Source organism: Pimephales promelas, chromosome 6 (genome assembly GCF_988280905.1).
Source record: "Pimephales promelas chromosome 6, fPimPro1.hap1.1, whole genome shotgun sequence".
NCBI classification, from domain to species: domain Eukaryota; kingdom Metazoa; phylum Chordata; class Actinopteri; order Cypriniformes; family Leuciscidae; genus Pimephales; species Pimephales promelas.
The window spans coordinates 36,697,334-36,713,885 of NC_142774.1; the positions used below are offsets into that span (position 1 = coordinate 36,697,334).

The window sequence follows — 16,552 nt, forward strand, 5'->3', positions numbered from 1 at the left end:
AAAGCTTGCTGCATGGGCTGTTAATAAATTAATTGTTACTGTGTTGTTCTCCCGAGTCTTTCTGGTAGAACTTGTGATTTCTGTTTGAATAGGATCTGTTTGAAAAAATATGCATGTCAGTAAGTGACGGATAGCTTGGACTAAAAGGGAGTTTCATATGTGGTTCAGATGAAGAACCTTTAACATCCGAACCATTCCATTGCATAAAAGTTTCTAAAACTTGGTATGAACTTTTTAAATTTCTATTTGCATCGTATTTTGCAATAATATTCATTTCAATAACGGTAGGCTATGTGTGTAGTATATATATCTCTTTCATTAGCCTATGCATTTGAGTATTTGACATAGCTCGAAAAACGTGTGTATATTTGTTGTGGTGCGGACTTGATTTCAGTTGCTTTAAGTATAAGCCTGTGTTCCATGATAGAGCTGATATTAAAGGGTTAGTTCACCCAAAAATTAAAAAAAAAAAATGTCATTAATGACTCACCCTCATGTCGGTCCAAGTTTAAGATATTTCTGATTTAGTTTTCTGTCCCTCCTTTGAAAATGAATGTACAGAATACTGTCCTTGTCCAGAAAGGAAATAAAGACATCATCAAAGTGGTCCATATGACATCAGTGGTAGTTAGAATGTTTTGAAGCATCGAAAATACATTTTGGTCCAAAAATAACCAAAAATACGACTTTATTCAGCATTGAATTGTCTTCGGGTTCTGTTGTCGAGCCGCGCTCACAAGTCCGCAGACAGTGACGCTGATGACGTAAGATGCTGGTGGCGTGTTTCTGGTGTGTCCATGTATTCGGGTTCAAATAAATATGGTTGGGCAAAAAAATGCAAGTCTTCCTCTGTGTCGAAATCCTTAGACATGTTTGTGAAGTTTGTGAAGAACTAGTATTGTTGTGTCTGTGTAGATGGTGATGACGTGTAAGGGGCCGTTCACATATCGCGCCTAAAAACGCGTAGAAAACGCTAGGCGCACGCGTTCTCCTTTTTCCAAAGAAGCGCTAGGGCAGTTGCACTCCGGAGGCGTCTGTCGTTGCTAAGCAACCATCAGCTGCGCTCTCCATTACATGAAGGAAATTTCAGCAATGGATTTCCACCACCGAAAAACCCTTGCTGTAACTCTGTTACAAGATTTATTTACTCATAAAAGTAAAAAAAAATCGCCGCAGTGTTTGGGTGCACCCCATACTACAAAAACGCAAGAACCATGGGGAATTTCACCAGCTGATTCAGGAACTCCGCCTGGACAATGGGAGGTCCAAAGCCTATTTCAGAGTGGACAAGGAAGAGGTAACAAAAATGGCGAGGAAGCTGATTGGTTGGTTCGTGTCACGTGACCTACGGTGCGCTTGCGGCATTCTGAAAAGTTGAGATGTTTATAGGTGTGTTCGACATCGCCTGCGGCTGGATGCAACCGATCGGCGAGAACAGCCGCGTGCAGGCGGGGAGGAGCTGCAAACGGAGACGTGAAGTCGGACAATTTCTGGTTCCCGTAGTGACGGCTCACGTGGTGTTTGCATGCTTATACCACAGCTGAAGTTAAATAAATGCAACATTTGCCAAATAAACAGATATTTCAGACACATTTTCATTCAATACTTTACTGCTTCATACAGCATCTGTTTGAACTAGAATAAAGTTCAAAATAAGCCTATAATCAATGACGTGGAATCAACGTTTTTTAATCAGTTTTATTTTGATAATGATAAACATGACACAATATAACATTGCGACTACATGACAAGAGTGTTTAAAATACTGATTTGTGAGCTTTAGTGGAACTAAAGGTGTGAGAATAAACACGAAACGCACGTGATCGTTGTCATGCGGTGAATCCGGCGAATCGTGGAACAGCTGTGACATCATCAGAGCTCGTGCAGCCGCTCTTGAGAAGCTGCGCTGGCTGAGTCCTCCGGCTACTCACGTATCGCTCTCGCGGTACTTTGATGGCATATGTCACAGTCACGTGGAGTCAGCGCTGCATCAAGTCGGACAAAATTTCTAACCGGCATGCACTGTTCCAAGTCAGCCGCCGATCGGTCTGCGCAGAGCTGCATGAAGTCGAACAAGCCTTTTATCTCGATGCGGCGCGGACGCGCCTGGAAAAAACGAGCGCGTCGCACCACGACCGCGTCGCTTCCATTATGAGCGCGCATACCGCGCGCCTACATTTGAAATAACGAACTTGAGCGCGCAAAAGACGCGATATGTGAACCGGCCCTAACATTTTACATCTAAAAGACATTACATTTACAACGTGATACAAGTTCTAGCCAACATTTGACAATGATAAAAGTGTGTTTGTGAAATACTCCTTGGTTTTTTTTTGAGCAAGATGTAAAATAGCTCTTCCTGCTACTTGGAAATAAACACTTGTTGTTGGCACCTACTCTTTTCGTATAGCCTTTTTTCTGTGTAATGGTAATGGGCTATATGCACGCATAAGTTCCGCATTTGACGTAAGGATGCTCGTCCATTTCCGGTTGTGGAGATTTAAGTGAAAACCGAGGTAAACGGGATTATGGCAGAGTCTTCAAAATTAACTGTCCTCCTGTCTTTGAAACGAAACGTACATACGTTTAGATGTAATTTTATATATAGTTATGGATATTTAATATAATTTAAAAAAGAAGCATAAACACAGCGAGAGGTGTCTGTTTTATCTGTTTTTGTGACTAACGTTTCTTTAGTATAACCATGGAGTATAAAATTCAATATAAATTCTCGGTATTGCATTGGACTCTATGATCGGCGGAAGTTATCAAGCATCCTTACACCTTCACCGGAAATACCGCCGTGCATAGAGCCCATTGGTAGTCTGCCAACTTTTGCGGTCCATCTGTGTTTTCAAGCAAAGAGCCAACCAGCAGAGGGCACGTATGAGCTTGAAACAGTTTATGACGTTTGTGGATGTCGCGAAGAAGAGCGGGTATAAAAGCCGTGGTTCAACACTAGTCCTGCCTCTCTTTCCTCAGACAACGTCTAGTGATCAAGAAGTTTGGTGAAACATGTGCGTGTCTTCAGAAACCCGCTTTGCGGTTGCAAGCATGTAAGTTTTTTTTTCAGAATCCCAATACTAGCGTAAGTTTGCGATATTAGTTAAGACCCACCTTTATCTTATGATTTGAGTAACACTAGCATAAACGTTTCAATTGACTTTATTGCGTGTAATTATACATTTAAACCCCTACATCTCCCGCCTGGTATTCGTTTGAGGGCTTGAATTTGGTTTACACGGGAACCGCATATGAACCTATCTTTGTTTTCCGCTTGTAGAGTCTCCAGTCTGGATCATGTCGGGAGAACAGGAACACGTGGACTTGGATGAGGTCCGCCATTGGCGTTTGAACGAGTACATCTGCATTTGATGCATTGATTCTAAATCGCGATGAATGCGATCAAGCGATTGAGGTAAGTGAACCTTAAACGAGGGGTTCTGATGTATGCATTTGCATTTTGAGTAAAATTATTGTTGAGCCGTTGATGACTTCTATTACTTTTCTGACACCTCGTATGAACGCTGTATTCAGCAGCTGATTATACAATCTAGTCTGAGGCTCTTTCTTGCATGATGCATGTGACTAAGTTTCCCACATTGCACTGTTTGTGCTTTGGTAGTGAATGTTTAGTGGGTGAAGATACTACTATTCTGATATATATATATATATATATATATATATATATATATATGTGTGCGTGTGTATTTATATTCTCCTTGTTAAAATCAAAGTTCTGTACATTAATCTGATAGCTTGACCCACTTTTTTTTGCATTGATGTGACTCTCAATGTTTTCATTGACTATTTTGTGCAAATTATATTAAATCCTTAAATCTCCTGCCAGGTTTCCGGTTGTAGAGTCTCTAGCTGAATCATGGGAGAACAAACTCTTGGACTTGGAGGATGTTCGCCTTTGAACGAGTATAACATCTGCATTGTGCGATCAAGAGATTACTGTAAGTGAAACTTAGACAATGGGCTCTGATATGCACTTTTTGAGAAGTTGAGCCATTGATGACTTCAATTACTTTTCTGACACCTCGTATGAACGCTGTATTCAGCAGCTGATTATACAATCTGGTCTGAGGCTCTTGCATGTGACTTATTTTAGGTTATTCTTAATTTCTTTATTTTTTAATTATGCCTTTTGTAGTGAATGTTTGGTGGGGAAGATGCTATTCTAGCCTTTTTAGTAATTTGTAGCCTTTTTAATTTAAAACATTTCAAAGCTTAATCGTTCGATCCCTGTTTTAATAAAATTAAATGATTGTATACTAATGTGGTTTTATAATTAAAAAGATTGGGACCTAATGTGTTTGCGAACAAGCCCCAGTCATTTAAAATGTATCATATCTGGGAAGCACGTAACTACAAAAGTAAACCAATGAAGTGTGTGAACTCCTTTTTGTACTTTTTTTTTATTTTTTTATTTTTTATTTGCATTTAATGTATGTCACGCTCCCTAAAGCAAAATGTGGTGGTGAGACCATTTAATTTTTTTCCAATATTGCAATATATTTATATACTTTTTTTGTCAAATAGGTTGACTGGTCGGCGGTTAATGTTGATCGTAAGCTCTACCTGAGCAACTTAACTCCATATGATTTTCTCTGGACTCCTTGAGGCTGCAAGGCATGTACACTTGGATATGATGCAGCTTTACATCCTTTATACACGGTTTATTTGCAAATGTGAGATCCAAGAAGTCTTTTGGTGTCTTGCAGTTTACAATCCGATCTCCTGTTTATGTGTGGTTGTCACTGGAAATTAATACATTTTTGAAACCCTAAAATATTGTGCACTTCAAATTACATGTTTTGATTAATTTCATTGTTTCAATAAAAGTTTGAACAAAACCTTGACTTTTTTTTTTTTTTAATCCTGTGTATCAGTCTAGTTTCTATAATTAAAAAAAGTAAGCTCAAGTTTAGGATAAACCAATAAAATGTATCAATTGAGGTATAATGCCAGCATGAAGCATTTTTAAAACTGAGAAATGCTTGAACCTACTATAGCATCCGGCCAATATGAGTGATGTGATGAACGATACATCGAATAAACCACCATACGAGACTGATCCACTCGGGGCATTTCTGACGACAGGAAGACCGGGTTTCAGAGACCGTTACATGCTCTCTACTTCCGGATTATTGCTCATAAAGATCGCTTCGTTGTGTAGTTCAACAGCCGAATGATGTGTCGGAGAACGTTAATGCATTCGTGTGTCGCTGAGTGACGAGCTTTGAACTGAATCTACGACGTTTTTATGTAGACTCGCGCAACTGTTGGATTTCACGCGTTTAAATGAAACTTATAAGGTGAGTAACGTTAAATGTGGCGACGCTGGAGATGAAAGAACATAGAGAAATACGATTAAAATAGCGACTGTTCGGAATAGAGAGGAGGGTATTGTCAATGCTGTCTTTTTTTCTGTCTAGCTGTCTTTTGTGATGTGACACCCACGCGCCACAAAGAGAAGCTAAACGCTACTCTTTTACGTGGGTAATAAAAAAAATGTTTATCTTTAAACCTCTGCATGTCGATTCTTGAAAGTTACGTTGTACTGTTAAAATGATGGTTATTTCCTAGAGACTAGTGTTCTATGCTCCCTGAACCGATTTGCGTGCTGCCTGACTGATGTTTATGGGAGTGGTAGAAAATACGGTGTTTTAATGCTGCTTTGCGTAGAACTGAGCATTTCTAAGATTTGACTAAACGTAAAACCGGAGCACGTAAAATTGAGCTGTCGGGGATTCATTGCCGTCTACGAACAGTTGACATCTGTTCGGTTTATTATCCGTGGCTTCGGGAGAATGTGGTGCTGATGGCTAATGGGAGAACACATTTTGAGTGATGCTGGACTGGCTCTTACCGTACGGTTTCAAGTAGTTTAGGCTCTATTAGTAAGGTTTTGGCTTCATGAGGTAACTTTAATTTTCCTCCAAATATTAAAAAAAACAATGATATTTTAACTAATACGGGCAGCCTCTTGGATTCCTAATAGGAACCATGTTTTAAATTTCTAAAATAATGTATTTTATTTGCTGGGGCTTACAGTATCACTCTCCAGAAATTATAAACAAGAAAACAAATAAAGCTGAAATTATTTAAAAAAGTAGTCCAAATAGCCTAGTATTTTCTTTTTTTAAAAATATTCTTTATCAGAAACTTGTCTAAAATTTCACTGTGGCATAAACAGCAGAGGACAATGACTGTGACAATGGTATTTTGATGCTTTTATGAAAATGACATGTTTTGTAAATTAGTTTTATTATTATCATTATTAAAATTGTTTCTTCCGTGTTTTCAACAAAATAATGAGCCAACATCACTAAGAGATGATAAACATGATTTCTTTTTCTTTTTTGTGGGGAGCATGAGATTTAGTAAGTGTTGACCATTATAATGAATACTAGACAAATTAATATAGGCCACATTATTTGGGTTACTAACAATAGAAATTAGGACAGATGTGGGTTATATGCCTTGAATTAGATGTGGTCATTAAGAAACAACCATAGTTACAACCATAACTTAGCAAGTCAAATCAGTTTTGTTTGAGCTGATTTCAAATTGCTTATTTAAGTCTTTATTAACCATCATGATGCTACTGTGTGGTCAAAAAATCTGTTCTTACTGCTTTTTGTTCAAGCATATATCTGACAAACAAATATACAAATGTAACATGAACATTTAGGAAAATTGTGTAATACTCTTATCATCCTTCCAAGTAATGTGCATTAATTTATACCAAATTACTACTGAATTGGCACATAATGTCAGTATCTGCATCACATTTTTAAGTTTAGCTATTTTTCAGCAAAACTATAACGTAAACTAGTGGTCTTGAATTCAAAGTGTCACTTTTGTGGTACAAAAGAAGAAGAAAAAAAACCACACACAGCCTCATTCCTTTTCCGTCACAGTCTCATATGTTTCCATGACAACAGTGACATCAGCACTGTGGAGGGATGTGTGTAAGGATGAAAGACTCATCTGTGGTTCTCCATGGTTACCATCCACTGCCAGCCAACTGCAAAAGTTATTATCAGTCACATGATCATTTGACCTATATGGTGATTAACTCATCAGCAATTATAATAAAACAATGTAATAATGCATTTGCTAAAACAAAATGGTAACACTTTTGTTTAGGGTTATTCACATGAGGCTATATTACTAGGATATTGGTTTAAAGCACATGCATACACTCTTAAAAAATGCTGGGTTGTTTTAACCCAAATTTGGGTCAAATATGGAAAAACCCAATTGTTGGGTTAAAATGTAATAATAAAAAAATAATGTTGAAAGTGAAATTTGAAGTTGGGTTAAAATTTTAAATGACATTTTTAACCCAACATTTGGGTTTGTCCATATTTGACCAAAATTGGGTTAAACCAACCCAGCATTGTTTAGAGTGTATTAGTGCCTTTTTCTGCATGACCATATTCTAGATCCCTTAATCATACCCAATAACCATTAATAAGCCGTAAGGAGTTTATTGAGGCAAATTTGTATTGAAATCTCATTGAAAAAGGCTAATTTTATTTTCATGCTCTACAACATGTCTGTATAGGAGTGAGTGAAATACAGTATGTGGTGACATTTATGGATTACACAGTAGCCTATGTTGAGTTACAGAATTGTTTATTTAATCAAAACATTTTATAGAAACCACCAGTTTAAAATAATTAACTTTGTTAAACAACATTCAAACTCAAATGCCAAGGGCATCATTACCCTAGCTTTAGGTAAGCAGGTAGGTAATAGTAGTATGTAATGTGTTAGCTTAAATTAGCTTTACCTCATCCTGCATTTTCTAACTTTTTCTTTTTGTTTTTAGATTTATGAACAATCGTGTACCATCTAACAAGAGATATCAGCCAACAGAATATGAGCACGCTGCTAACTGTGCCACACATGCGGTGAGTTGTGTTTAGAATAAGAATAAGCTACACTAGAATAGGGAGGGATTAAGGAATCCCAATACTAGTAAAGTAAAACGGACCGAGCACCAAAACACACTTGCAGCTAATCAGGAGTAATGTATGTATATACACTCATGATGGGGGAGGTGCCTGTGTTGCAGTGTGTTTGTGAATTTAGGGGTGGAGCTTTCAAGATAGGGGTGTGAATCTTTTGGGTAGGGGCGTGCTTGTTTTGGTGATTTTAAATATCAACAGCGTTTTTTCAGAAATCGCTTACTGCACCTTTGAAAGATGTTTTATTATCAAAGTTCAGGATGAGCACATTCAGATATTTAACCTAATTGGCACGAGAAGAGGCATATATATATATATATATATATATATATATAGCCGACCTACCTCTATCCCATGACAGTTTTCCAGCATCCCTTCATCACCTCAACTCCTCAATCTTAAATATTTCCTATCCCAACCAGGGATCGGGGAGTACTCTGGGTTCTGGCCAAATTCAGCACGCCAAATATGCATACTTTTACTATATCCGATATGGGAGGGAGGGTGAACTCATAAAGTGCTCATGGAAGAGTCAGTTGTCAGGGATTTGGCTGTTAAGTAAAGTCAAGTGACTTTTATTTATATAGCCCTTTATATAATATACATTTTTCAAAGCAGCTTTAAAGTGATAACAGGAAAATAATAGATTTTGGTTGTTGTTCTACTGAAGTCCGTTCAGTTAATTTAATCTATAAAGCAGTTCTGCAAAAAAATTACGTCTTCGTCTCATACAACAGGATCAGAACTGTCAGATCAATAATGTTTTTGAATATTAAAGGTACAATATGCAAGATTGTTTCGCCACCAGGGGTCGCTAACCTCTTACAATAACAAAGGCGTATATTAATGACGTATATTAAGCGGAATTATGGATCTTGTCGTCAAGCTGATGGATCTTTTTTGGATGAGTGAATACAGTGATGTTTTTAACATGAAGCAGGGCACGATTGCTTGAACTTGATGTGACTACTGTTGTTGAACCTAGCTGGATATTAAAATTGTGCTGTACTGACGGGGTGGCTGGGAAAACAAAAGTTGAGTTGTAGGTAATGTTCTTTCATCAATCCGCCAGGCAGTCCGAGATCCATGCAGCTGCCATGGGATCATCTGGGTTGAAATGATCAGCAATGATAGGAGAAATCATGTTCCTGTATTATGAGTCCCAATGATGTAGTGTATATGGAGAGGTCCAAACTTGATCATAAAAATGTACATATATACAATAAATAAATGCCATACATTTGTTTTGAATATTTCCTATAGTCTAAAATCTGCACATATTGTTCTATTTAAATAATCTGTGACTATTTTTTATTCTCAGCTCTGGATCATTCCCAGCATTTTGGGTGGGATCTTGTTGTACCTCTTATCTGATGACCACTGGGAGGAGATTTCCGCATGGCTTTATGGGGCGGGACTATCAAGTCTTTTCATCATATCCACAGTTTTCCATACTGTCTCCTGGAAAAAGAGTCATCTCCGGTAAGACTATGAGCTAAATCAGCTTTTTGATCAGTACATTGTTCAGTTTGTTTACTGGGAATTCAGTCACTTGAACATGAAGTGATATTGTTTTCATTTAGGAAAATCCAGCTAGGGTAGCTTGAATAACCTTTTAGGCCTATACTAAGATAATCCATCTTAATATTTATTTGCACATGTGCTTGAGAAGTGATATCTTACTTTACTTTTTAGATCGGTTGAACACTGTTTCCACATGTGCGACAGGATGGTGATCTATTTCTTCATTGCTGCATCCTACACACCATGGTGAGCTCATGTACAAACTGAATGTTGTTTATGCATCAAATTAAGAAATTAGTTTTAAGTCTGCATTAGGGATTAATGGCTTTGTGTTTGGCTTTCATACATTGACACAGTTAGAAGTGCAGGTTGGTAGTTACGTTCATATTGTCAGTTTTTGGGATTGTCAACTGCATTTACTTACAGGCACGAGTACTGTGTGTTACAAGCTCATATCTCTGTCGCTGTAAGTTACCGAAACCACCAACATACCGTAGATGCCAATTTGTGCAGCGCAGAGCGGCTCTCTTGGACTGTGACATGACAGAGTAGTTGTCCAGTCCAGTTGTGTTCATCTCTTTTGTCCACTTCTAACTACTGTCCTGATTTCTTCGATGGGAGGGTCTATACGCCTTATTCACGGCAGCGCCATCTTTGATTTTTAATGAGAATGAAAGCGAGGCTGTGAGGGATAGACTTGCATCTATTCAATGGGCTGTACTGTTATTTAATGTGTTTTTGGATTGTTCTGCTCATGAAACACTGGAAAAATATCTTTCCAAGAAATGTCAGTTGACAAAAAAAAACCCTGACAATGTAAGCTGTGGAAAATTGTAAGTAATATAGACGCTTTATTCAGCTTTTTACAGCGGATGCCATTGGAAACACGGTAAGTCTATCCCTCACAGCCTCACTTTCATACCTGTCATGGCGCTGCTCTGAATAAGGTCTATAGGCTGGCAAATATATGGACTTTTTCAGATCTTTCAATGTAATGAATGAAATTAGCTCACACAACTTACAAATGGACATGATCATGGAAAACAGAAAAACACATGGAGAGCAGTAGGCAGCTGAACATGCAGTGAGTGTGTATTAGAAATCAGGAATGGTGAGAGAACATTGTGCTTGGTACATTTTTCGTCTTTAAACCAAACTTAAATTAAATACTTAAATCCTGTCTGGCTAGCGTGCTTCCCATAATGTTTATGCATTTAGACGGTGAGTGAGCGGTCTTTTGCGGCTGTTCGAACACATTCGACCACATGAGCTTCTACACTACGAAAGTAATCTGGTCAAATGAGTTTTCAACTACCTCTGGAAGTGGTTGAAAGTGGACAAGCTCAAAAAAAAAAATGTAGAACCCACTTACAACTGTATTTAGCGTCATCTACTTGTGCTGTGCGAATGTGGCCATGAAGACCAAGGGTTCAAATGTGCCTTTTTTAGTTTGTTTCCACTAAGATGTGTGAATCTGTTTTTAGCAGAAATACTGATGGTGCCATAGATTCTGTTAACACAGAGAAATGTTCCTTATTTTGGAGCACCATTAATTCAATAAAAGGATGTGTTGCTTAAAGTCGCAGAATAATCATAGACTGTAAAAAAATATGGACGTAGTATCCGTGACGTCACCCGTAATTTTTGAAAAGCGTTTTTGAAGCCTAAAGTGTGTGGGGCCGGCTGTCGGCCATCTTGGCAGCGCGTCGCCTCTCGTCACTACCGGATCAAATAAAATGGGCAAAGAGGCGGGTCGTGGGTGGAGCTGAGGTGCTAAATACCACTGAATGTACATTTAGTGTTTATATCAAACTGTGAGACTTCCACAGATAGTTAATTAATGAATTAAGGATGTAATGGCTTTATGGCAGGCTGACGCTACGGGAGCTTGGTCCATGGGCTGCCCACATGCGTTGGGTTGTCTGGGTGATGGCCACTGTAGGAACTGCCTATGTATTCTTTTTCCATGAAAGGTGAGCATGTGTTTGACAAATGACAAGTTTTTATTCTACTTACATTTTCACTTTAGTACGTTTTTTGTGCTACATGTGTTTCTTGTGTCCTTTATGTTACAGGTTTAAAGTTGTAGAGCTGATTTGTTACATAGCAATGGGTGTTTTTCCCGCCCTTGTCATCCTCTCTATGGTAAGAAAATGAATGCTTTGAGTTGAAAATGTCATGACAGGCTCATTCGAATGAAATGAAATGTCTGTTTTCCTTATAGGCAGACAGTTCAGGTCTGTGTGAGCTGCTGGTTGGTGGCGGGTGTTATGTTTTGGGCATTGTGTTCTTTAAAAGTGATGGAATAGTGCCCTTTGCTCACGCTATATGGCATCTCTTTGTTGCAATGGGAGCAAGCATCCATTACTATGCCATCTGGAAGTACCTGTACACACCTCTCAATCAACCAACCAGTACGGCCCGGTGACACACCTATGCATACACCTAACCACAAATCATTTGAATATATATTTACCACTAAAGTGCTAAAATTCGACTAAAGCATAAACAATATTGTTTGGTTTTTTTTTTCTCCTGTGTTTTTGCTAGTGAACAGTTTGACTAATGTAACTCTTGTCACTTATTAATAGGTCTTTAACTAGCACAGAAATTACAACTAGCCTTTGTGAGACTACAGGCAGCAGGGGTCATTTTGGACCTGAAGCCGTGTGCAATCCTGAGACTGATAAAGGATCCAGAACATGAACATTTCTGGAAAAGTCTGGACATATTACATGACGGTTTACAATTTTTTAAAAGGTATATACTGAGCAAATGTAAAATCACTGCCAGATATTTGTAAAAACACTCATCCTGGATAGTAATTACTTGACTACAGTTTGTAGTGTTGTTTTTTTTAATTGATGTAAGGTTATTCTGCCAATTCTGCCACTGCCAGTGGGGAGATATTCTTATTTCTGTCAGAAATATGAGTACATTTTGTATTACTGTACACAGTATCGATTCTCCATGCTTTTAGTCTAGTGCAAGTTTGTTGCATTTTTGGGTGTGTAATGTCTTTGGAAAATGCCGTAAGTGCTTGATGACAATGTCCAGGGAAAGATTTGCTTAAAGATTTCATGGCTTAAAGATAAGATTAGGGTTTTTCGACTCATACCACATTATGATTGTGTTTTAAATTGTTCTTTCAGATTTAAAATATGCTTAATTTGATTTACTAAAATCAATCAACTCGAGTACAATAGGGTTTCAGCAACAACAACAAAATGTAGGGGTTAGGTCACAGCTCAGTTTCATTCTTCATTCATTGTTACATCTTTCGTACTGTTTATGCAAGCGCTGAAGAAGCCTACAAAGCTGAAATTCAATAACAGGCATTTCGTTTCTGACATGTGACGTAAGCTATTGACAGACTGGGCCGCCTGAAAATTAATTTTGGATGCATGCAAATCTATTGAAGGAGACCCACAAAACAAAATTAGGAACCTTTAAATTAGCATAATAGGGGCACTTTAAAGGCTTTTTCCCATTTTACTGCACTCAATTCCAGTGAAAATCTGAAAATAAAGTGTTTTATTTTATTTATTTTATTATTTAACGTTAAACATTTTTAGCTGATGTAGATCACAGTCTATGATGTAGATATTATTTTAAGAATCATTTTGTATTAGTGCTTAACGGGATATGAAAAACAGATAGCCTACACTGAAAATCGCCAGCTATTTGCCTTCATCATTTAAAGGTTTCATGAACAGGAGTAAAAATAACACATATTTTTAGTCAGGTTCACCGCAGATTGAGGAACTTACCCAACAGTTACCCAAAAACCGAAAATTCTGTCATCATTTAGGCCTTGTTTACACCTGGTGTTAAGATATTTTTGGTTGATCAGATTACAAGAAGTCAGGGACCTGTCGCTTTTGTCCACTCTCAACCACTTCTGTCCTGATTTCGACAGAAAAACAAGTTCGGAGACGACAGAAAAACAAATGGAGTGCGGCAGCTTTCGTTTCTGCTCTGACAGCCAGAATCTTATAAAGCGAACGATCGCTCAAAATGAACAAATTTTTTTCCGAGTCATTTGGTTCATTAAACAAACGAAACGAATGAATTGACTCGGAAAAAGATTCGTTCATTTTGATGAACGAGTTCGAACAGGGGAGTCACGAACGTGCATCACAGTATAGAGCAAGGCGACCATTTGAGCTTATAAAACTTAAACTTTGTTATTTATTTATTAAATGATCGATCGTTTCGCTTGATAAGACCCTTATTCATCGTTTAAAGCCCTTTGAACAGTTTGCAGTTTGCACTGAAACTGTCTTTTGGAAGTCCATGCTGGAATGAAAAATGAGAAAAATGCTGAAATGTTTTCATCAACAATCTTAATTTCTTTTTGACTGAAGAAAGACAGACATGGACATCTTGGATGACATGGGGGTGAGTAAATTATCAGCAAAAGTGTGTTTTATTTTATTTTTTTTAAGTGAACTAACGTTACCAGATGTAAACAGGGCCAGTTCCAAACGGGTATGTGTTTGTCTTTCTTCTGTAGATTATTAAATTAATTTTCCAGTCTAAACTTTGGCTGTTCCAACTTCATAAATAATAAAACTGCAACAATAAAATACCATAAAAAGGTTCCTCATTTTTTGTTTTATGTAAGAAAGAAAATCATAGAGGTTCGGAACAACATGAGGGTGTAAATAATGGCAGAATTTTAATTTTTGGATGAATTATTAGACTCATTTAACACACTTTTGTGTTTTTAGTACCATCTCAGCTTCAACATCTGATTACCAATGTCAAGGTGTGTAAATTAGCCGTCTTTTCCATTGGACTGATCAGCCAAAGCTTTTCCTCTCAGGGTTGCTGAATCACTAGGCCTAATCACTTAGCCCATTCATATTTTAATAACATTTAAACGTTGAAAATAAATTGAACATTGTATTACTGTCATGTGGATCAGGGCTAATAGGTGATCAGGGGCACTCTTGCTGTCACAACCACAAATTGTCAAGAAAAATGAACAGTCTGTACTGTAGTTATAGACTAATAAGTCTATTAAAAAAGTATTTAAATTAGTATGGCCTATACAATAACATAAAGCTCTTAAATATCAGAATAACAGAATTTTTCCCAAAATGTGTATTTGTTATTTTACATCTTAAAAAACTGATATTTAATGTATTATGAATATTGAAAGTGTAAATAGTTCCACATGTACATAAGCATAATTAGCTATAAATGCATTATAATGTTGATATTTATGTTTGCTGTGTTAAGATTATACATGTCATTAGGATTTCATTAGTGGTTTTTGAAAAAGTATTTTTATTTTCTATTTTCCTTCTAAGTTTTATTTCATGAGGAGTGAATTTCAGCTGAATTGTGTATGCTATTGAAACACATCGCCTTAGTCAGTGAAGATTTTATGCTTTTAGTGGACCAACAAGGTGAATGTGATTTCACCAAGTACGACATGTTCCTACAGTAGATCAACGTCATTGTTGGTCCTGGAACAACATTCAAATCAACCAATCAGATTTGAAGGACAAGTTTAGGCTTACAACCAGGTGCTTCTACATCTATGTTATTCACATTCATTTAACAAAATATGTTGATCCAGCAACATGTCTTACTTGGCAAAAACACTGTGACCTTGCAAACACACTGTCAGGTACGTTTTTCTGCACCCTTACAGGGTTTTAGTTGAAAGTAAGGGCTGTTTGTGACTTGAGGTTTCAGTTTGAACTAGAAATTGCTTCTGCTCTCATTTTTTTTTTTTTGCTTTACCGAGACTTATGAGTTGCACTGACTATGTAATTTTCTGTAAATACATGAGACCCTAAGGATATTTTTTATTTACCAAGTATTGATGTTACGGATGATGTTCAGTATAATATAAATCGAAATTCTTTTTAACACAGTTGTAGAACGAGTTTAACTGTCTCTAAACTTTTGTTCACTAAGTGTTCCCTGCTTTTGTCATATTTGGTTGCTTTTTTCAAATCTTTGTTTGGTGTATTCTGCTTTATGATAAATGTGTTTACTATGAAGGAGCAGTCACAGTTTACATCCACCATACAGCTTTCACTGCCACTCAGCCTGAGATTATACATTTAGATTTTCTTTGACCTTGAATGAAAAGAATAATATTTATTATAACTTATTAGCGTGTGCATACTGAATGTACAAAAGTCTTCTTCCTCCAAGTCACTGGAATATGCTGGATGGCAGATGTTTGATAAATGCTGTGATTAATGATGGTGTTTTACCTTTACCAATTTACCAGTTAACCCAAAAATGGACAAACCAAGATAGAAGATAACTAAAATAGTTATCACATTTAATGCTATTTTGCATGATGAATTTTCTTAAAGGGATAGTTCACAAGTAAACACAAGTAAATGATGACAATTTTCATTTGTGTGTGAACTAAACTTTAAATAATGTAGAATTTAGTGTAGTCTGTTCATGATGTCTGACACCGAACCTCAAAAAACATCAAGCTGCCTACCTGTCCTTAATTGGGGAGAATTATGAAAAATATGAATTCAGTAAAATGACTGAATCCTCTATTTAAACTGAATCCACTTGAAACCGTATACCCTGACCTCGCTGTAAATATCATTTGTGCCTTTTCTAGTTTGGGTGTGTTTCGGAACAGTTCAAGGCTTTATGTCGTTGTCCATTCTGCATATAAAAATGTCTTTTGAAGCTTTCACATGAAGGTATTTGTGATTGTGATTTCGCTGCAACATTTGTATTGCCCCAGTTTTTGAATTTGTAAGACCATGTTATTTCATATACCAATGCTTTTTATCAAGGAAACGTCCTTCTCTCTGAAGCATCATTTGAGTTATGCATTTTATGCATTTTGTATGTCTGTGGGTTAATCAATAAACAAAGAATAAACACCATTTTGATCCCAATTATTCATTAATGTATTGCTTTTATTTACTGAAATTGCAGTTAATGTTGAATACATTGATGCTGCAGAACAATTTTCACATTTTAACTAAAATGTTCCATATAAAATGCATACAAATAGATTTGGCTTTTAATTAAATCATGTT

The 16,552-nt window shown here is 37.0% G+C and overlaps 1 protein-coding gene, 1 long non-coding RNA gene and 2 other non-coding genes across 4 annotated transcripts; all 4 read left to right on the forward strand.

The window, feature by feature from the left end:
- The first annotated feature begins 2,947 nt into the window (after positions 1-2,947).
- On the forward strand, positions 2,948-4,862 carry LOC120468862 (uncharacterized). Its single transcript, XR_005620295.2, has 4 exons — positions 2,948-3,056; positions 3,284-3,418; positions 3,851-3,962; positions 4,549-4,862. It is a non-coding gene; the product is annotated as an uncharacterized LOC120468862 (long non-coding RNA).
- Positions 3,483-3,567, forward strand: LOC120468879 (small nucleolar RNA SNORD60). The gene has a single exon (XR_005620303.1). It is a non-coding gene; the product is annotated as a small nucleolar RNA SNORD60 (small nucleolar RNA).
- LOC120468878 (small nucleolar RNA SNORD60) lies at positions 4,013-4,097 on the forward strand. Its single transcript, XR_005620302.2, has one exon. It is a non-coding gene; the product is annotated as a small nucleolar RNA SNORD60 (small nucleolar RNA).
- A 215-nt stretch (positions 4,863-5,077) lies between the features above and the next one.
- LOC120468857 (monocyte to macrophage differentiation factor 2) lies at positions 5,078-16,396 on the forward strand. Its single transcript, XM_039657474.2, has 7 exons — positions 5,078-5,324; positions 7,850-7,931; positions 9,310-9,470; positions 9,684-9,758; positions 11,384-11,485; positions 11,588-11,657; positions 11,737-16,396. Exons 1-7 carry the CDS (start codon positions 5,311-5,313, stop codon positions 11,938-11,940), a joined length of 708 nt encoding a protein of 235 aa, XP_039513408.1. The 5' UTR covers positions 5,078-5,310; the 3' UTR covers positions 11,941-16,396.
- The last annotated feature ends 156 nt before the right edge of the window (positions 16,397-16,552 follow it).